Source organism: Bolinopsis microptera, chromosome 2, assembly GCF_026151205.1.
Source record: "Bolinopsis microptera isolate Bmic1 chromosome 2, MBARI_Bmic_1.0, whole genome shotgun sequence".
In the NCBI taxonomy this organism is placed as follows: Eukaryota; Metazoa; Ctenophora; class Tentaculata; order Lobata; family Bolinopsidae; genus Bolinopsis; species Bolinopsis microptera.
This window is the reverse complement of record NC_087073.1, coordinates 1787521-1810000: the sequence shown is the minus strand read 5'-3', so window position 1 is coordinate 1810000 and position 22480 is coordinate 1787521. Positions and strand designations below refer to the sequence as shown.

Sequence of the window (22480 nt, the reverse complement as noted above, 5' to 3'; positions counted from 1 at the left end):
CATGTGCTCACTATTAATGTAAACAAACAATTATCACCTCCCCGCCAGTATCCACATCTATTGTATGTAGATATTATAGGATGATACTGATATTTTTCATTGCATTTCAATGTTCATGTTTCACTGAACATTAACACCTGTTTAGGTAAAGCGATGCTGAGCGACGACTCATCACTGATCATCATGGCTTTGAAAATAAACGCTATATGCTTTGAGAAGTCTGGGACCTTCGCTCCCATGTTAGTTTCTTTAAACTTTTCCATTCTGATTTTAATTTATTATCGTCGTATTGTTATTTATGTAAGATAACTGATCCTTGTCCTGTAAACCCGAAGATTTAAAGCTCACTACCCAGAATTTACAGGGTAGGTAACATAATGGCTCACCACTGCACTATGGTTAGCTGTGGCTCTGATACAGCTACTCAAGAACTTCTGGAACTGAAGCGCAAATATTTGGGTTAGTTGTTGATTTATTTATTCGTGTATTATTTTTAAAATACAAGCTTTACAGTTTGTTAATTTTGCTGAGTAGAATAATGATCAAATAACCTAATTCCCAAAGGATTTGTCTCCCTATTTTGAAAATAGACACCTTTTCCCATTAGAATTACAGAAGTCGTCTTGTCAGCTAGAAGAAGACCGCTGCCCCTCACCTCCTATCCCTCTTAACTCACAAGTATCAGAACTCATTAACCAGATGAGGGATGGACTGCACATTAAAGATATCAGATCTTCCCAGCTCATAGAGATATTTCAAGAGAAGGTTTGTTATTAAAGATATCAGATCTTCTCAGCTGATAGAGATATTTCAAGAGAAGGTTTGTTATTAAAGATATCAGATCTTCTCAGCTGATAGAGATATTTCAAGAGAAGGTTTGTTATTAAAGATATCAGATCTTCTCAGCTGATAGAGATATTTCAAGAGAAGGTTTGTTATTAAAGATATCAGATCTTCTCAGCTGATAGAGATATTTCAAGAGAAGGTTTGTTATTAAAGATATCAGATCTTCTCAGCTGATAGAGATATTTCAAGAGAAGGTTTGTTATTAAAGATATCAGATCTTCTCAGCTCATAGAGATATTTCAAGAGAAGGTTTGTTATTAAAGATATCAGATCTTCTCAGCTCATAGAGATATTTCAAGAGAAGGTTTGTTCTCATCGAACTCAAAACGCTTATTTGCTTTGCTTGATTCCATGTAATATTTTGTTTGAATTGTCGCTCCGTTTTATGACAAAACCTTGAAACCTTCCGAAACGGACAGGTTTACACGCAGACCTAACATTTCTACATTTGAACATCTGTTTCAGACCTAATATTTCTACATTTGAACATGTGTTTCAGACCTAACGTTTCTACATTTGAACATGTGTTTCAGATGTAACATTTCTACATTTGAACATGTGTTTCAGACCTAATATTTCTACATTTGAACATGTGTTTCAGACCTAACGTTTCTACATTTGAACATGTGTTTCAGATGTAACATTTCTACATTTGAACATGTGTTTCAGACCTAACATTTCTACATTTGAACATGTGTTTCAGATGTAACATTTCTACATTTGAACATGTGTTTCAGACCTATCACCTAACATTTCTACATTTGAACATGTGTTTCAGACCTATCACCTAACATTTCTACATTTGAACATGTGTTTCAGATGTAACATTCCTTTATTTGAACATGTGTTTCAGACCTAATATTTCTTTATTTGAACATGTGTTTCAGATGTAACATTCCTTTATTTGAACATGTGTTTCAGACCTAATATTTCTTTATTTGAACATGTGTTTCAGATGTAACATTTCTTTATTTGAACATGTGTTTCAGATGTAACATTCTTTTATTTGAACATGTGTTTCAGACCTAACATTTCTACATTTGAACATGTGTTTCAGATGTAATATTTCTACATTTGAACATGTGTTTCAGACCTAACGTTTCTACATTTGAACATGTGTTTCAGATGTAACATTTCTACATTTGAACATGTGTTTCAGACCTAACATTTCTACATTTGAACATGTGTTTCAGATGTAACATTTCTACATTTGAACATGTGTTTCAGACCTATCACCTAACATTTCTACATTTGAACATGTGTTTCAGACCTATCACCTAACATTTCTACATTTGAACATGTGTTTCAGATGTAACATTCCTTTATTTGAACATGTGTTTTAGACCTAATATTTCTTCATTTGAACATGTGTTTCAGATGTAACATTCCTTTATTTGAACATGTGTTTCAGACCTAATATTTCTTTATTTGAACATGTGTTTCAGATGTAACATTTCTACATTTGAACATGTGTTTCAGACCTAACATTACTTCATTTGAACATGTGTTTCAGATGTAACATTACTTTATTTGAACATGTGTTTCAGATGTAACATTTCTACATTTGAACATGTTTCAGATGTAACATTCCTTTATTTGAACATGTGTTTCAGATGTAACATTACTTTATTTGAACATGTGTTTCAGACCTAACATTTCTACATTTGAACATGTGTTTCAGATGTAACATTTCTACATTTGAACATGTTTCAGATGGCGATAATGGCGACCAAGGAAGACCAGTTGAATGATCTTGTTGAAGCTAAAACGATGGCTCTTCAGCAAAGTGACCGACTATTTACACAGTTTAGACAAAGGTAACTACTTTTTATTAATTAAATAAATAATAATAATAAATAAATTACATTACAAATATGTCATTATTATTACTGATATGTAAGCAAACTACTTGTTATTAATTAAATAAATAGTAATAATAATATAAGAATTGGATGGATAAGAATTCTCAAGAAAACTCTTCTCGTCTAAAATAAAGATATGGAGATTGATAAATACTGAATTTCGGGTCACGAAACAGTACTTGAAATAATATCTAAAATAATGAAATATTAACATAATGTTCAGCGAAATATTAACTATTCTATTATCTATTGCGTCTAAAAATAAGGTAGTGACAGCACTCACATTGTCTTCTCAATCGTAACGTTGCTGGAATCGTACGACTTGAGAAAATGTCTCTATCTTTTAAAAGTATCTATTTGTATGATACTTGAATATTTTACATAGTCTCAAAGAGCATCTTCAGCTTCCTGATAAATATTGTCAGCCTCATCTTTCGTACTGTTTTCTTTAATATCCGCAATCATTTTGCTGGGTTTCGCAGAGAAAGAAGCAGCTGACTGCAAGGTTTCCATCCTTGTCTCTCTGTTGGAGGCGAAACTTTTCTTCTTTTCTTTAGCAAATATTGGTTTGCCCTGGAGGACATTGAGAGTAGCGTCTTTAATAGCATTGTCGTAGATAAGAGGGTTGAGCACTGAGTTGAGAGGTAAGACGATCATAGCAAAAGTAACATACCAGTAAGTAGCATCAATCAGCTCCAGGTTGTGGGCTGCACTGATAATGATGAATGGTACCCAGCATAGAAAGTCGGTCGCCACGATTATAGTGATCCTATTTTGGAGAGCCTGCTGTTTGGACGATGCACTAGGATCCTTGTTTCTTCCTGTTCTCTTGGACGATCGCTTTGCTTTCTGCATGATCAGTATGTAAGAAACAGTGATGACTAAGAAGCACACCAGGTTCAGTGCCAGCATGAGCCACACAACCGCGTTCCCCTTGTTGTCCACCATCTCAGTAGCTGCAGACTGTCTGCTCCTCCGCGCGTCGTCACTCCTAACAAAATACTTGAATAAGCACAGTCCGTCATTACCGTAGAAGTGTACTGCACTTCTGGGCAACTCCCCGTACTGCCTGCTGAACATGTTGTCCACCTTCTCTCCTATCTCGCCCCATGTCATGTCCGCTGTGATGGCCGTGTCGTTGTAGTAAGCTTGTAGAACCTTGACGTGCTTTATCTTGGTGGGGAACCCGATGAATACTTTGTACTCAGGATCATAGAACATGCCTTGCACAAAGTAGTCCTCTAGAAATGGAGCCAAAGGTACAACAGATATTGCCACTGCTGCCAGCACAACACTCACCACCCATAGAGCTGAGTTTAGCACTGCCTTCTTGCCTACAGACTTTGGAGCGGTCAAAGAGCGGCTCATCAATCCCATCATTCTAATAGAACTGAGCACAGTCATGGCAAAGACTGATATCTGAGACCCCACTGTGCTGATGATGCCCAAAAGAGCGCACTGTGTCCCTGACAGCCATTCTGCTTGATGTCTGCAGTAGTCCTGTCCGTACACCACACTATCGTAGGTGGATAACACTACCAGATAGACCCCAATTAGCAGGTCTCCGAAACTTATAAGCGACAACAAAGCTTTGGATGTCAGCATACTGTCGGTCCTGCACGTTTTCAGTGACATTATTCCTAGGGCGACTGTGAACGAGTTAAATAACACTGCTAAGATTCCCATTGTCCAACATAGCACTTTCAGAACCCAACTGTTTAGGATTTGCTCTCCGCAGTTTCCATTGCATTCATCTGAGAGATCAAAGCAATCGTATATTCCATCGCATCGTTGCGATAATGATATCAAATGTTTTTTCATGGAGCCCAATGTATCTTCGCAAATCATGTGGTTTGTGCAGTTAATCTCATCGCTGGTATCACCACAGTCATCTATCAGGTCACACATTTGGTAATACTGGATGCATTTGCCATTGTTACACTGGAAGTACTCCTGTTGATAGTCTCCTGATTGAGACTTTGTCAAGAAGGTGAGAGGAGACAGGTTAGTGAGGGTCCCTGACTCAGGGTATACACTCAGAGTGTAAACCCGATCTGGCAACTGACCAGGACAGGAGTCGTGATAGAGAGGGCTGTATTGTAGAGGACAGGTAGAGTTCAGACACAGTCCCAAACAACTCAGATAAACGTAGTACTCCCCAAATAGCCCAGTACAGTCTACTTTAGTTGCGGGAACTCTTAGGTTGATCTGTGTTGAGCCAAAGACATCAACTGATAATCTTTTAAATGTTTTGTTGACGCAGAGGGTGTCTTTGAAAGCATCCTGAGATACACACAAATCTCGGACAGCACCAGAGATAACCGCTGACTTGTTGACGCTAGGGAAATCTCTTGCAGCTTGGCAGACCTGGTTCTCAATTCCACAAGACTTAATACCATCACAGAGGAGATCAAACTCAACATACCTGGAAACTTCTGTACCAGTCAGCATCTTCCCTCCCCTCTCCGGGCACAGGAGAACATTCTTACATCTGTGTTTTCCATCATCTACTCGCAATGTCTTTTCCTCTGAATTACCACAGAAATCCCACTCTTTAAACATCTCGTCCTTTTCGTCTCTGCAGTCAGTTTCATTGTCCATTATCCAGGAAACTGGGATTCCAAAGCTCTTACCCGGGTTGAATCTACGATCACACCCAGAGTTGTTAATCATGTGACTGCAAATGTCCAGATATTCATCACTCTTATCAGGGCAGTCGTAATCTCCGTCGCAAAGCTTGTGTTTGTGAACTGTGCAGTCGGCTGAGCCGGAGGGTGAGAAGCAGTTGTTTTGGAAGTCATCATCACACAGGTGAAATGGAAGGCGGGGGTTCTCTGGAAACGTGTTGCACAGTACGAACTTGGAAACACTTGACAAGAACCCAGCCACGAGGCAGAACCCTCCCACCCTTGCTGTATCAGTGCAGTTAGTCTGATCTAGGTAGTCTCGACAGTAAGGATAACTCCTCACCCCTCCTGACAGCTGGAATACTGAGCACCGTGTGTTTTCCATTATTGGGACGGTTACCGCGCTGGTCCACTGGGGGCACTGCTGCAGGGTTTCATTCACCTCGTTACCATAGCAACCTCTCTCGTCAGCCCCATCAGCACAGTGCTGTATCCCATCACAGATATAGTTGACAGGTAGATGATCACCTGACTCCCACGTGCAGGGTATCCCGTACTTGTGTCCGTTACACTCACTCTCATCTCCACACGTCTCCCACATCTCACACTTACCATTACACACCGTCACTGCATCCTCCGGGTCATGTGATGTACAGTCTCTGTTAGCTGCACAGCTCTCTCCGCACTTTACGAAGCCTTCCTTCCCCTCCTCACAGAAGTAGCCCTCACACAACACACTTTCTGTCATCCCTCTCTCTGTGAAGCCGCAAGCTTGGTACGCTCCAACATCATCCTCACATATCTCTGAGACCCCACTAAGAGTTGGAGCAGGTCTCCCGCGAGAGTCCTTGCCCCAGGTCGTGAACTCAGAATAGGTTACGTTGGAAAATGCACACTTGAAGTAGTAGCTGTCTTCGTTTTCAGCATCCCTACAGACGTTCTTCAGATAGTTTCCCATGACCACGGTCGTGCAGTTTTCCCCTGACTTCTGAAGCTGCTCTAAAATCTCTGTGTGCCTCCTGACCAGCCTGAAGTCAGTGCAAGTGGAACAGGTACAGAACTCTCTACTGCTGCCACACCACCCGTAGGAACTGCAGCAGGGTCTTATAGTGTCTGCATCACATTGTCCCGGGGAGCCGTCAGAGAGGAGGTATTGTCTTCCGCATCTTCCATCAGTTCTCACTCTCGCTATATCTGACGGGGATGTGGTTCTACTTTAAAATTATTAAGTTTTATTATTGAGTCTCTCTTAGCTCTTGTATTTGATTACGTCTTAATTTTGATTAAGTCGTGTCTCCAGCCCGAGGAAAGATTTACAATTCGTTACTTGTTCCTCAATGAAATAATTTGGGGGGGGAATTGTATAGTTTTTTTGTTTATTCAATACTCACCCTCCGTATCCTTACTTTCATCGTCACTTTCAGAATCTTCTAAAATTAGAACTAGGTAAGTTCAACCAAAACTAATTTCTAACTTTGTCAGAGATGGATCTTACTTAAGTGACTATAGAGATAATTACTGCATATAATAATTATATATGACTATAGTCTATTGTCTTCGTCTGTATAGTATTCTTCGTCGGCAGTATCTTCTAAGTAATAAAATAAATTTATGATCTAGAAATGTAATTTTAGGACATATAGTGTAATGTGGCCCCTATTTTACTCTACATAGTCCATAGAGTAGAATCCCGACGGCATAACAATTTCATAACCATGTTATGGCGTCGGGATTAAAATGTCATGCTTTAAATGGAAAGGACTCTAGTATGGGACTCTAGTATTTGCTAATCTAGCTTGAAATACCTTTTTGCCACCACATTTTGCTAGGAGGGTTTCTAATGGGGGATAAAAGGACTGCTGCCTCAGAAGTACTGTAGTACTTCAATGTATGTTCCTCTCCAGCAAATACGGCCACTAAAATCGTCTTCTCATCGCTTCGGCTCCAAGATCCTTCTCTATTTTTGTATCTGTACTTTATTTTCCCGTCTGACAGAAATTCCAGGAGCCCTCTTGGCAGTGTGCCATCAAAGCTCCACATCCAAACAGTTCCGGACATGTTCGGGAAGGTGAAGTCTGAAAATAAGGAAATGATTGTTTAGATGTGGCAATAAAATCTCTTATTGTAACCAAACCTGGAGTGATTTTGAGTGGTATGGATGTTTCCTCTGACCTCTCTGGAATGAAATCATTAATCTAAGAGGTAACTATGGTAACTATGGTAACTAAGATAAGGTAAGTCTCACCTGAGCCACCCCTGTAGTCTACGCAGGTTCTACATGAGCAGTGTTGTAGTGTGTTCCCGCACCACCCAATTGAAGAACAACAGCCATTACCCTCTGGGTGGTCAGGATCGCACTGAGCTGGAGAGCCGTCAGAGAGTCGGTATCTTCGTCCACATCGCCCGTCTTCTCTCCACTTATCTGCTATCAAAACTTTAGGGTAAACGGAAATAGTGATCTCTTTTTAGTGATGGCTAGAGTACTAGTAACAATGTGGGTCTAGTTTCTGTTTCAAAATGAACAAGGTAGGTTGATTAGATTTTCAATTATTTTCCCAGTCTGTCTTGGCAAGGAAAAATATTATATAAATCTGATTGGGAATTTTGAGAATATTTCATGGCTCAAATATCGTACTTGGTGGTTCAGTTGGTTGGGAATCAGTTGGTTCAGTTCCAGATCCGAGTAAAACACCACCAGACTCAGTTACTTGTTTCGTTCTCTCCCCTAGTAGGAGGTATATTATAATGATATCTTTATCCAAAATCTACCGCAAAAATTTGCCGTTAATTTATAAACAATTCTGCACAGCGTAAATTTCCACAAAACTTAAGAATGAAAAAAAGACACAAACTACATCTTGTTTCCGTTCACAATAAGATTATCCTTACATTAACAGTGTGTATTTTTAATTAAACCATTATCTTATCTAAAATGTAGAGCAGCGAGCAAAGAACCTGCAGTAGTAGTAATAGTAGTAGTAGTGGTTGAAGTTTGCCGTCCTCTCGAAATAAGAGATCCTCTTGAAGTGGGAGAAGTGGTCGGAGGGACGTGTCCTCTTTTCGTGGGTCCTGCGGAGAAACAAATGTAGGAAACAACTCAACAACAGAGTTGTAATGAATAACGGAAATATTTTGCGAAATTAACTGGAGAATGATGATGCTAACAGTCGCACTAAGGTATCTTTTCGGGTGACCGACAACTGAACCCAATTGAACCTAGTTCCCACTAACAAATCAGCTTAATTGGTTAGGGTTAGGGTTACGGTTAGGGTTATGGTTAGAGTTAAAGTTAGGGTTAGGTTTAGGGTTAGGGTTAGGGTTAGGGTTAAGATTATGGTTAGAGTTAGGGTTAGGGTTAGGGTTAGGGTTAGAGCTAGGGTTAGGGTTAGAGTTAGGGTTAGGGTTATGGTTAGAGTTAGGGTTAGGGTTAGAGTTAGAGTTAGGGTTAGTCTCAATTGTCTAAATTGGGTTCAGTTGTCCGGTAGCCATCTTTTCAATTACCCGGATCAGCCCCCATAGACTGCAGTGCTTCTAGACACAACATGATAAGTACTGTTATCTTCATCTGCTCATTTAGATATTAGGTTAATTGTTTACAAAGAAAATGTTAAGAGACAATTAATGTTGTGGAAACGGAACGTTTGTTACCAACAGCGCTCTCAGTGGCATCGTTCCGAACGAAAGCGCAGACAAATTGTGAGTTTAAGTTAATTTCGGGAAGTTCCACATTGGTACTGCTACTTGGCGTTAATGGTGTTGTATTAGACTCCGACATACTGCTAATGTTATTGTAGCTTAGTTTTCCAAGTTCCCAAACTAGCTGAACCCAAATACGAGAGAAATTTAATGTTCAGCAACTCCTAGTGGTGTTTCCTAGTAGTAGTGGAGGTTTTGGGAGTGTGATTGGGAGTGTGCTTTTCTGCCATTGCAGAAACAAGAACAACTCTTAATTTCCGGGAAACTTCACATCTCTATCCCAATGGTTCATGGTTGGTACTAATGGTACTGTATTGGAAACTTCACGTCTCTTTGCCAATGGCTGGTACTAATGGTACTGTATTGGAAACTTCACATCTCTTTGCCAATGTTTGGTACTAATGGTACTGTTTGGAATTTTGCCAGTTCTAAATTTAACTGAAAGCATAGGTTATTAGAAGAAAAATTAGAAAAATCCGACAAATGTAAGGAAGAATAGAAAAACCATCACAGATGTTCCGGTGATAATTTTGATCTGAACTTTTTAAAGTTGAACGCCTTTTTGAAAACCATCTTGTGAATTTATAATCACAAGTCATGCCCAGGATTTTCATTCTGTGATGCTGTTTCACTTGTAATAGGCTTGTTAGAGATTAGAAAAAGAAAATGTTTCCTGTTAATATAAAACTCCGTTACAAATTGAACTGGGATCTGGCAATACTACACCTTAGTTCAATAAAATATGATAAAGTAATGTATAACTAGACTTAAGTAAAAGTCTAGTAATACATTACTTTATTATATTTTAATTGAATATAGAATATAGAAAACAAAGAAGTCTACTGCTTGACTATAAATTGAGGTCAATGGATGAACATTGTACAAGCTCTTCTATTCGGAACGTGATAGCAATAGCAGATTTTTCTAAATTTCGCAGCTTCTGGACCACATTGAGATCCGCAGAACACGAATTTTATACAATAATTTATTAATAAAATAATTTAACTGATCGGTGTAAGAGTTATCTCATAAGATTATAAACAATCAGGGTAAACAACCTCATAATATATGTTTGGTTTTTTTGATCATTTAACGATATTTATCTCTCTTTTGTCAAACCCCTTATTATTACTCTTATATATTTGGCATTATGTTAGGGACTCGGCATATAATGGAGGTGTGTGGTGGTCATTTGTATTCATTTCTATAGTTTGATGATGATAATTATATATCAAATAATATTTACATGATCTGTCATCTGTCGGCGGACTAATGAGAAGGTTATTTTACATATCTTAAAACACGAAGTGGTGAAGACCCTGATGCAGGGGCGTGCGCAGGGGGGAGGCGATGCAGCCACGGCTAGTACACTGAATCTGACTTCTACTCGTCAAATTTCAATTGTTAGATTGTAATATCCGGATAGGATACATTGTTTATGAGTCACATTGTTGTGATGTTTAATTCAAAGTTAGTAGAGATGTAGCTTTAATGAAAAAAAAAGGCGAGCTCTTTTGGCTGGTGATATACAGTAGTTCCTTACTTCTTAATACTGGTGATCCCCTCGTTAGGGTCGAAAGGTGAGACAATAACTAATGATTGTGCTGGTTTACAATATAGTATTACAAAATACTCATATCTAGATATCATTCTATGTAGTTACAATTATCGCGGATGGGGAGACGATTAGAACCTCGAAGGCCAACATGTTCTACAAAAGGACGACAGAAGTGACACGAGAACTAGAGATAGCGTGGAGATCACAGAAGATAGGATCTAAACAAGACAAAGAGTTAACAGCTGCTCAGTTCAATAAATCAGGTTAAGTGAATTCTATGTAAATCAGTTCAGCTTTTAGAATGGTCCCAACAGCTGTACAAAGACCCAATTAGAAAAGGAAACCATGTAAAATATCATTCAAAGTTGTAACGAACTAATTAAATAACACATAGTGAGGAAAGGGGGGGCATCAACCTTATAAATACCTATTATATTGACGCCCCTCCCCCCCCCCCCCCCCCCTCCACAAGACTAAACTATTTGCTGTGCGGACTTACTATATTAAGACGCAATGAAACTACCGGACCACGATGTATGGGGACTTGCCACCCCATGGCAACATTAAAATATATCGACTCAGTTACATCGTTTCCTCAAATTATTTGTTATATAGTAGTGTTGAAAACTATATGTGAGCTCAAGACTAAAGCTTTGTTGGTTTAACGTCGGACGCTGTACACGTTCCTGGTGAGTTAAGATTATAATTAGGAGGAATATATTATATAAGATTAATTTTAAGAGCGGCTGTTTATGTGGTACATGCATGATATTCTGTATATTATTATTATAAAGAACGGCAAATGAGCGGTAGGGTATAAAACTATAAGAGCGGTAGGGTATAAGACTATAAGAGCGGTAGGGTATAAGACTATAAGAGCGGTAGGGTATAAGACTATAAGAGCGGTAGGGTATAAGACTATAAGAGCGGTAGGGTATAAGACTATAAGAGCGGTAGGGTATAAGACTATAAGGGCGGTAGGGTATAAGACTATAAGAGCGGTAGGGTATAAGACTATAAGAGCGGTAGGGTATAAGACTATAAGAGCGGGAGGGTATAAGACTATAAGAGCGGTAGGGTATAAGACTATAAGGGCGGTAGGGTATAAGACTATAAGAGCGGTAGGGTATAAGACTATAAGAGCGGTAGGGTATAAGACTATAAGAGCGGGAGGGTATAAGACTATAAGAGCGGTAGGGTATAAGACTATAAGAGCGGTAGGGTATAAGACTATAAGAGCGGTAGGGTATAAGACTATAAGAGCGGTAGGGTATAAGACTATAAGAGCGGTAGGGTATAAGACTATAAGAGCGGTAGGGTATAAGACTATAAGGGCGGTAGGGTATAAGACTATAAGAGCGGTAGGGTATAAGACTATAAGAGCGGTAGGGTATAAGACTATAAGAGCGGTAGGGTATAAGACTATAAGGGCGGTAGGGTATAAGACTATAAGAGCGGTAGGGTATAAGACTATAAGAGCAGTAAGAAAGTGGATGAGGACCCAAACGTAGGGTTCCAGCTACTGTGTATAGAATTGTATCTAACTTTAAAGACCTCGCCAAGACCGAGACTAATGTTAGAATTGTATCTAACTTTAAAGACCGAGACGAATGTTCTGAAGTTACTGATCCAGGTGTCACACAGTAGCCCCTGTCTTTTTTATTGTGGCCATTATATATAAGGTAAATAACCTCACTTTGTTGACACCAATTCCGCTTCTCAGCTGGTGCGTGGTTATTAGGCTGCAGTTGTGTAGTTTACCTTACCACAGTTAGGACACTACCACAGTTAGGACACTACTCCTGATCCGCCTGACTTTAAAGAACTATCCTTCAGAAGTCTTGATTTCTTCAAAGCTGACTATGATTCAATCAGTAATAAAATCAAGTCAGTGGATTGGGACGCTCTCTGGGAAGCTAGCGAGCCAGAGGTTTTTCCGGAGCTCTTTACTCAGACTGTCCATCAAATCTGTGTAATATATTGCCCAAAGAAAATTCCTCCCAAAAACAAGCAAGCATCACTTGTCCGGATTCCTTCTAGAAAGAAGCGCAAGCTTCAAAAAGAACTTCGTGATGCTGAGAACGACGTTCACTGCCCTAGTACTCGTTTGAAATCTCTTCAAAACAAGCTTGCTTTGGCCCACATAGGAATTCGTGATGCTATTAACAAGACCCTTCAGTATCGCGAAGAGCAGGCTGCAGCAAAAGTAAAAGCAAACCCGAAGTACTTTTATAGTTATGCCAAGAAGTTTTCGAAAAAGAAAAGGAATATCAGCATGCTATTCGATGAGAACAGTAACATCCGTTCTCATCCTAAGGAAATGGCAGACCTTTTACAAAACCAGTTTCTATCCGTATTTAGCGACCCCTCCAAAACTGAGTTAGACGCTGCATCATTCCCTCCTCCGGATTTAACATATCCGTTCACGGATCAGATTCTGGAATTCTCTATCAGTGATGTTATCGAGGCTATTGATGATATTAAGCCAAATGCTTCATCTGGTCCTGATGAGATCCCAGTTGCTCTACTTAAGAATTGCAAAGATGCTATGGCGATTCCTATCCATCTGATCTGGTCAAAATCCCTTGCATCTGGAGAAGTACCTTCATTTTATAAGTACTCCAACGTTTCTCCGCTCCACAAGAAAGATAGCAAGGCGTTTCCTTCCAACTACAGGCCCATTTCACTCACCTCCCATATAATCAAGGTGTTTGAGAGAATCATAAGGAAAAAGCTAGTCTTACATCTAGAAATGAACAACTTGCTCTGTAGCAAACAGCATGGCTTTAGATCAGGCCGCAGCTGCCTTACACAGCTTCTCCACCATTTCGACGACGTTTTTGAGTCATTAACCAACAAAGCTGACTTTGATTCTATATATCTTGATTACGCTAAGGCGTTCGATAAAGTTGATCACAAACTGTTGATCAGGAAACTTCACCTCTATGGCTTAAATCCAAAAATCATCAAATGGATTGAATCTTTTCTGTCAGATCGGAAGCAAGCTGTAGTGGTCGACGGCCACTTGTCATTTCTCGCTCTGATCATCAGTGGTGTCCCCCAGGGAACAGTCCTCGGGCCGATCTTGTTCCTTATTTTCATTAATGATATTGAGCATTGCATAACTGAATCCATCATCAGATGCTTTGCAGACGACACTCGTGTTTCAATATCGGTAACCTGTGAACAAGACGTATCTGTGTTACAAAACGACTTGAACAGTGTCATAAAATGGTCTGAACGAAACAATATGGCACTACATAAAGACAAGTTTGAGTACATGTGTCACAGACACAATCGACGTAGTGCTCTCGTCGAACTTCCTTTTGTTAGTGAACTATACCAGTACTCAGTATCCAAAGACAAGTCACTCGCACCTGTAGGTCAACTAAGAGACCTCGGGGTTCTCGTCTCCAACGATCTATCTTGGCAACCCCACATCAAGACCGCAGCAAACAAGGCTCGACAAAAAGCTGCCTGGGTTTTCAGTGTCTTTCAGACAAGATCTCCAGTCATAATGCTTACGCTTTACAAGTCGATGGTTCGTAGTTTACTGGAATACTGTTGCCCGCTATGGCACCCCTCCAAGATATGTGACATCCAGGAGCTTGAAAGCGTACAGAAAGCTTTCACCGCAAGGATTACTGGAATGCGTGATCTCCATTATTGGGACCGTCTTCAACGGCTATCTCTGATGTCTCTACAGCGTCGCAGGGAGCGGTTCATTTTACTTCATATGTGGAAGATTCTCCATCACCATACCAGCAACGACATTAACGTGCAGTTTGTCTCCAGGCCACGTTTTGGAAACCTTGCAGTCATTCCATCTGCATGCAGACACAGCTCAGCAGCAAATCAGTCACTGTATGATAATTCATTTGCAGTCATAGGCCCAAAATTGTGGAATGCAATGCCTTAGCATTTGAATTGCATCGGCGACCGAGAGCATTTCAAATCGCAGCTCACTCAGTTCATGCTATCTCTTCCGGATACACCGCCCATCAGGGGCTACACTCCTCAGAACTCAAACTCGCTGCTTTGCTGGAGGAATGACAGAGAGATCTCCTCTCTGTGGGGTGGTCACACAATGTGATGGCCCTGTTAAAGCTTAACGAATCTCAACATAGGTGACATAGGTAGGTGACACTATACCCGACTCTATACAATGGTTTGATCTGACTAAGCAGTGAGCTTATCTTCTAGTTCGGCTCGGGAAGATTATGTCTTCCAGTCGTCACTAAAACCATTATTGAAACAATAGTTGAATATATGATAACAATAGTTGAATATATGATAATAACAAATGATAATATATCATAAGTATTATTTTTGAGAGCACTCACTTTCGAAAAAATAAATATTTTCTTTTTCGAAAGTTTCGAAATTTTTGAGAAGTCTGGCACTGTTATACCGATATTTCGGTCATTTTAAAAGTCTTTTGGCTGATTTCTTTACTGAACATTACTTACAATCCGTACAAGAAACCCCTGAAAGGATTATATAATTGAACAATAAATGACGAAGTTACAGACCAAACTTTTATTTCACTTCAATAAAAAAACGCGCAACAAGTTGCTCTTGTTTTCATGTAAATCTTGTAAATCTTGTAAATCTTGTAAATCTTGTAAATCTTGTAAATCTTGTAAATCTTGTAAATCTTGTAAATCTTGTAAATCTTGTAAAATTCTTGTAAATCTTGTAAATCTTGTAAATCTTGTAATTCTTGTAAATCTTGTAAATCTTGTAAATCTTGTAAAATTCTTGTAAATCTTGTAAATCTTGTAAATTCTGCACCATTAGAACAAAGCTTTCAACTAAGATATGGATACAGTTGTGGAAAGGGTATGTTAACCATATTTGGCACCTCGTCAGTATCCAGATATCTGTCACCTCGTGATATATACAATAGCGTACAGCCAACATTGTTATTGTTTCACAATGACCCACTCTAATCTGGTAAGATCGAGACGTAAGAGTATCATGAACAATGAACATGACGTAATAATAAGGTTACATCCAATATAGCTTCCGGAAAATGATATCACACTAATTACAAGGGTGCTGCCGGTAACATTACGTAATACGCTTGCTACCAGCACTTGTGCCTAACTTTTTCCCAAAATTGCTACTAAAAAATGCAATGTTAACAGTGTAACTCCTCCCCAGGGTAGCGCAAGCAGAGAGGGAGTGTGAGAAGTACAGAGCAATGTTACAGGAGTCTGAATTGGAGGGTGACTCAAGGAGAGAGGAGATGTGCAAATTACTGAATGAGAAAAACGAGCTTCTTTCCGAGGTATCTCTACTTGTTCAGCTAATTAATCTTGTCCTTAACGTCATGTTAATCTTTTAGACTAATCTCCTATCTGCTATTACCTACCAGATATACAAGTATTTCTGATCACTCACATAAGCCACACAGGTAGGTCACATAGGTAGGTCACATAGGTAGGTCACATAGGTAGGTCACATAGGTAGGTCACATAGGTAGGTCACATAGGTAGGTCACACAGGTAGGTCACACAGGTAGGTCACATAGGTAGGTCACATAGGTAGGTCACATATGTAGGTCACATAGGTAGGTCACATAGGTAGGTCACAAAGATAGGTCACATATGTAGGTCACATAGGTAGGCCACACAGGTAGGTCACATAGGTAGGTCACATAGGTAGGTCACATAGGTAGGTCACATATGTAGGTCACATAGGTAGGTCACATATGTAGGTCACATAGGTAGGTCACATAGGTAGGTCACATAGGTAGGTCACATAGGTAGGTCACATATGTAGGTCACATAGGTAGGTCACATAGGTAGGTCACAAAGATAGGTCACATATGTAGGTCACATAGGTAGGCCACACAGGTAGGTCACATAGGTAGGTCACATAGGTAGGTCACATAGGTAGGTCACATATGTAGGTCACATAGGTAGGTCACATAGGTAGGTCACAAAGATAGGTCACATAGGGAGGTCACATAAGTAGGTCATAAAGGTAAGTCACAAAGGTAGGTCACATAGGTAGGTCATAAAGGTAGGTCACAAAGGTAGGTCACATAGGTAGGTCTCACCAAACTGGTTGTACATCTTAGTGCACTTGATTTGGTAATTCTAGTTTTACATTCCAGGTTGAGATATTGAGAGTTGAGTTAACTGAAAGTACAAAGTATCAAGAGAAGTACGCAATAACCTGCGATCAACTGAACGTGCTCAAGGATAAATACACTGTAGCTGCATCCCTTAATAGGTGGGTGTTATGGTAATAGTGGCGTCACCATGGTAACATGTGGGTGTTATGGTAATAGTTGGGTCACCATGGTAACAGGTGGGTGACACCTTGTGTTATGGTAATAGTTCTGTCACCATGGTAACATGTGGGTGTTATGGTAATAGTTGGTTCACCATGGTAACATGTGGGTGTTATGGTAATAGTTGGGTCACCATGGTAACAGGTGGGTGTTATGGTAATAGTTGGTTCACCATGGTAACATGTGGGTGTTATGGTAATAGTTGGGTCACCATGATAACATGTGGGTGTTATGGTAATAGTTGGGTCACCATGGTAACAGGTGGGTGTTATGGTAATAGTTGGGTCACCATGATAACATGTGGGTGTTATGGTAATAGTTGGGTCACCATGGTAACATGTGGGTGACACCTTGTGTTATGGTAATAGTTGGGTCACCATGGTAACAGGTGGGTGTTATGGTAATAGTTGGGTCACCATGGTAACATGTGGGTGACACCTTGTGTTATGGTAATAGTTGGGTCACCATGGTAACATGTGGGTGACACCTTGTATTATGGTAATAGTTCTGTCACCATGGTAACATGTGGGTGTTATGGTAATAGTTGGGTCACCATGGTAACATGTGGGTGTTATGGTAATAGTTGGGTCACCATGGTAACATGTGGGTGTTATGGTAATAGTTGGGTCACCATGATAACATGTGGGTGTTATGGTAATAGTTGGGTCACCATGGTAACAGGTGGGTGTTATGGTAATAGTTGGGTCACCATGGTAACATGTGGGTGACACCTTGTGTTATGGTAATATTTGGGTCATCATTGTAACAGGTGGGTGGCACCTTGTGTTATGGTAATAGTTGGGTCACCATGATAACATGTGGGTGTTATGGTAATAGTTGGGTCACCATGGTAACAGGTGGGTGTTATGGTAATAGTTGGGTCACCATGGTAACATGTGGGTGACACCTTGTGTTATGGTAATAGTTGGGTCACCATGGTAACAGGTGGTGACACCTTGTTATATGGTAATACAGCAAAACCCAATTTACCGCGGATGTTTCCTTTACCCAAACTCCGCGGTAAATCGGGGTTTTGCTGTAGTTGGGTCAGTTATCTTGGATCAGAGCCATTAGAATCAACCGATGAAATTTGAATTTAAACGTTTTGAATTCGATTACATATAATTTGCGTGCCCAGCGGGGATGAATATACTTATTACAGTAATTATATGTATTTTTGAGTAAACATTGACTGGTACTACGGGTCAGTCCCCAATCAAACAATCATTAATTACTGTTTTCAGTGACTTGACAGATAAACTAGAAGGGTTGAAAGAAGAAGTGGATATATTACGCGTACACAACGAAACTCTGAAGAGCCAACATGAAAGGTAATAAAACACATTGTTCTTGGGAAATTTAAAATCATTTAATTGTCATATTTTTAAATGATGCTGATAAATTGTAGGAATATTACAGTCAATTGAATTGTGAGTAAAAGTCTTTGCTAAAACTAAGACTCCAGTGATGTGACACAAGTGCAAGTTTTACAAAAAGAGAAACAGAAAGTGGTAACGAAGCTGGAGGAGAAGGATAACCTATACTTAAGTGAGTTACTTACTTTATGTTATAGTTTATTTTAAGAGAAATTATTAATCGTTCCAATCACATGATCTTAATTATATTTTATTTTAATTTTATTCTTGCTACATTTCCTATACAATTCCGCTGACGCTGCGTTGTTTGGTAACCATGGTGATGATGCTAATTAATATCCACAGCTTTCTACATGCTTCACATTTAATCAGCTCGTTTCATTATTCCAACGCACTTCAAGAATCAAAATAACAGATCGTTCATTGCACCTATGGATACAGTATTTTAACTGATTTGTTTAAAGGAAGTCCTTGTTCGAGTCTGTGTTTTTGTTCCATTTCACATTTGCTTTGTCTCATTAATGAATCTTTGATGGTTTGTTCAAGATCCTGGGACTGAAAATAAAGAGATTAGTAATTAACTTGAACACTGGGGGGAGGGGTGACCTGAACACTGTCTCAAAAGACAAGGATTGTGAGAGGAAGCCACGTAGCCAGGATTTACTGCCAGGCCCTGTTGAGGGAGGAGGAGGGGGGGGGGGCTTTTGGGAAATATTCTCGGGGCAGGCTAGGCTATCATTAGGGAATGCTTTGCCTGTTCTGCCTCATTGCTGACTATGCGGCAGAAGACAAGACTGGTTTTACCAGAATAGAGAAAAATACTGTGTAAATACAACAAGAATTTCTTGTATCTTGTACCATTAATTCTTTCGAGTGAAAAGTGTGACAGGAAAAAGTGCAACATATTTACATTATACTATGTTTTTAATAAATGAGTGGGATTCGCGCATGGTAAAAATTGACGATTTAATTTGACCAATGTAGCGCCGCGCACATCAACAATAAATGAATGCAGAAAATTGCGGAAAATAACTTTGCGAAGGAGGAACTTAACTGTAATTAATTAACACATGGCTAGCGTCGCGCGCAGCATAACAGACGCTTCCAATACACATAATTATAGTGGAATGGTCTATATTGCGAAGGAGCAGACTTTTGTCGTCACCGTAGGACCGTCGGGCCACCTCATATATCCAAACCCGATTACTTATTCCCTACGATCTTTTTGCCTTCGGCAAGAGTAGGGAAAAAATTGATGAATTTAGAGTTACATATTATGACAGGACAGATGGGCGTGACTGGAAAATAATCACACAGAATTAAGAGGATAATTGGATAAAAATTGAATCAAGTAATCAAGCTTTCAGAGTTATTTCAGAAAGTAGGAATTATGATAGACATGGGGTATAATTTACAAGACCGGAAACTGATTCGGCCCTCAAAGAGGGGTCAGATCACGTCACCAATCAGTGACGTACAATTAGCCTCTATATCTGGGTTCCACTCGCTGACCCGCTATCATAACTGCACCTTTTAGGAATATCTCTCCCCGAGAATTGTAATTTTTAGAAAATTTAAGCATTTTAAGGCAATTGAGACATTATGTTTTCTCAGGGCAAGCAAGGCTATCGTTAAGGGAAGCTTCGTCTGCCCTTCCTCATTGCTGGCTACGTAGCTGGGGTGGGGGTGGAGGGGGAGGGGGACTAGAATACTGTCTCAGAGTTAAGATGGGGGATGGGGAGAAGGGATGTACAATTTTATTCCCCAATGTGCAGCTGTTCGTTATAATTACTTTATATAATTAACTGTATCTAATTTAAAAGTAAAGATAGCTTAGCGGAAAAAATCATGATAATTGATCACAGCTTACTACTACTACTACTACAATTGTTAACACGTGGCTGTGTAGCAGGCAGCTTAGTGCTAAGCACACTCACCTCCACTCTACTTCATTACCATCTCCCATATATCCTCTCTAGATTTTATATCAGTTAAAGGCCTTTAATCAGACCTCAATTGACGTACAATGGCTCGATTCGTTCGGTTGACAAGAACTACTAACCAAAAATGCGGCCGCTTTTCTTTTGTGGATGGTCGCTCAATTTAAAAATGTAAACAAACATCTTGGGTTAACTGTAACAGCCCCAGCGTGTGGACTGTGGGCCTACCATTACCTGCGTTTGCATATGATGAGGTACTTTAGTTCCGTGAGTAGATGTGTGTTGAAGTACGCGTAGATCATAGGATTTATTGCAGGGCTGTAAAAGTTGTAGATATTACTAAAACCTAATTAGGTTCCGGGCGAGTCTGTGGTTTTGAAGTATCATAACACAAAGTACCTACTCTAGTCAAGGAATAACACAACCACTAACCTGATATGATAAGACCACATGATCCACTTGTAGGCACCAGACTGGTCCAGTGCAGCAATAACAGGACTGTAACTCCCGAACAGATAGGAAATGAGGTTGTAGAGCGAGGCAGGGAGTGAGGTTACGATACAAGACAGACACACTGCAACCATCATCTCAGCTGATCTGAGGCAGGGAGGGAGGTTACGATGGTACCGCGACAATTGACCCCCCGACAATTGACCCCCCGACAATTGACCCCCATGTAATTACACTGGGACCTCAATTGATCAGGTCAGGGTCAGGGTCCTGGGTCAGGGTCCTGGGTCAGGGTCAGGGTTAGGGTCCTGGGTCAGCGTTAGTGTTAGGGTTAGGGTTAGGGTCCTGGGTCAGGGTCAGGGTCAGGGTCAGGGTCAGGGTCAGGGTCAGGGTCAGGGTCAGGGTCAGGGTCAGGGTCAGGGTCAGGGTCAGGGTCAGGGTCAGGGTCAGGGTCAGGGTCAGGGTCAGGGACCTGGGTCAGGGTCAGGGTTAGGGTCCTGGGTCAGCGTTAGTGTTAGGGTTTAGGTTAGGGTGAGGGTTAGGGTCCTGGGTCAGGGTCAATGTTAGGGTCCTGGTCAGGGTTAGGGTTATGGTTAGGGTCCTGGGTCAGGGTCAGGGTCAGGGACCTGGTTCAGGGTCAGGGTCAGGGTTATTGTTAGGGTTATGGTTAGGGTCCTGGGTCAGGGTCAGGGACCTGGTTCAGGGTCACGGTCACGGTCACGGTCACGGTCACGCTCAATTGTCGGGGGTCAATTGTCAACCACCCGTTATGATACAAGACAGACACACTGCAAGGGAGGGTTGTTAGTGGGATTTAGCCCTAGATCAGGATATTTAACGAATTTAAGTGTCATTTTGACTGAATATCATTAATTTATTGAGCTTTCACTAATTGCGCTCGTGGATTGACACTATCGACTAAGTTTGTTAGTTTTGCTATATTCCCTTGCTGTAATCTGGTGCTGAGTAATGTAACTATGGCAACACTACCATATAAGGTATTACGTTACTAACCTGGTACTAGCTCTGTGAAGATAGCTCTCATTTCTCTGTTGCTGCGGAGTTCTGGGTAGTTGCGGAGTGGAGGGGCCCGGAGATTTAACTACCTTACTGCTCCTGTACTTCCTGATCAAGGTCCAAACGATTGCGGAGTAAGCTAGAACTAGGGTCAGCTGTAGGGCGACTAACAGGAAGGTATCCAGGGGGAACGCTGTGCTTAGCAACCAGCCAACTGAAGTTGGTATTATCAGGGGCACTTCTACACAGTATACACATTAAGTTTAATTATTTATTACTAACCTGGATAAGGCCCGACAATAGTTACACATGACCTTATATGGTATTGTAACTATGGTAACACTACCATATAAGGTAGCACTGACCTGGATGAGGCCCGAGAATGGTGAGACACATGAGGAGGTTCTTGTCGTAGCAGGCTACAATAGTCCTGGTTCCCTTTAGTGAGCCGCAGAGGAAGGCTATGTACACGGACGGTAAAATAAACCTGGTCATTGACGGGTAATGTAGTTGTGAGTAATTAGTTAACCTCGTTAAATCTGGTTATTGAGGGTTATCTACCGCAAAGGCATTACTTTTATAAAGGAATTTAATATTTATGGAGTACTGTATGTGATTTATGAAACAAAAGTGCGCTGTCCGATAGCAGTTAGGTAAGCTGTCATGTGGCAACCACTAGAGTAACACAGGCCCCTTCCAGCCATTGCCACTGCGAATTTAACCTAAAACCTGCCCAGTTAATAGCGGAAGACTGCGAAATTACCACTCCTGCCTAGTAATCTAATTTACCCCTGTCCAGATCAG

The 22480-nt window shown here is 40.4% G+C and overlaps 2 protein-coding genes across 3 annotated transcripts in view; one reads left to right on the top strand and one right to left on the bottom strand.

Annotated features, from left to right (window-relative positions):
• LOC134811567 (protein CIP2A homolog) overlaps positions 1–22480 on the top strand; it is a 65420-nt gene that overhangs the window by 14685 nt on the left and 28255 nt on the right. For both annotated transcript variants that reach the window (XM_063818524.1, XM_063818525.1), the window contains 8 exons: positions 146–239; positions 365–459; positions 608–765; positions 2560–2663; positions 15756–15882; positions 16714–16832; positions 18138–18224; positions 18359–18441. In XM_063818524.1, the coding sequence (XP_063674594.1) occupies positions 146–239; positions 365–459; positions 608–765; positions 2560–2663; positions 15756–15882; positions 16714–16832; positions 18138–18224; positions 18359–18441 (867 nt within the window). The remainder of the gene's footprint in view (positions 1–145; positions 240–364; positions 460–607; positions 766–2559; positions 2664–15755; positions 15883–16713; positions 16833–18137; positions 18225–18358; positions 18442–22480) is intronic.
• LOC134811951 (uncharacterized) lies at positions 18772–22171 on the bottom strand. The gene is made up of 5 exons (XM_063819119.1): positions 22042–22171; positions 21674–21917; positions 20642–20806; positions 20444–20527; positions 18772–18824 (listed from the first exon to the last, which is right to left on the bottom strand). The coding sequence occupies exons 1-5, from the start codon at positions 22169–22171 to the stop codon at positions 18788–18790; spliced, it is 660 nt and encodes a 219-aa protein (XP_063675189.1). The 3' UTR covers positions 18772–18787.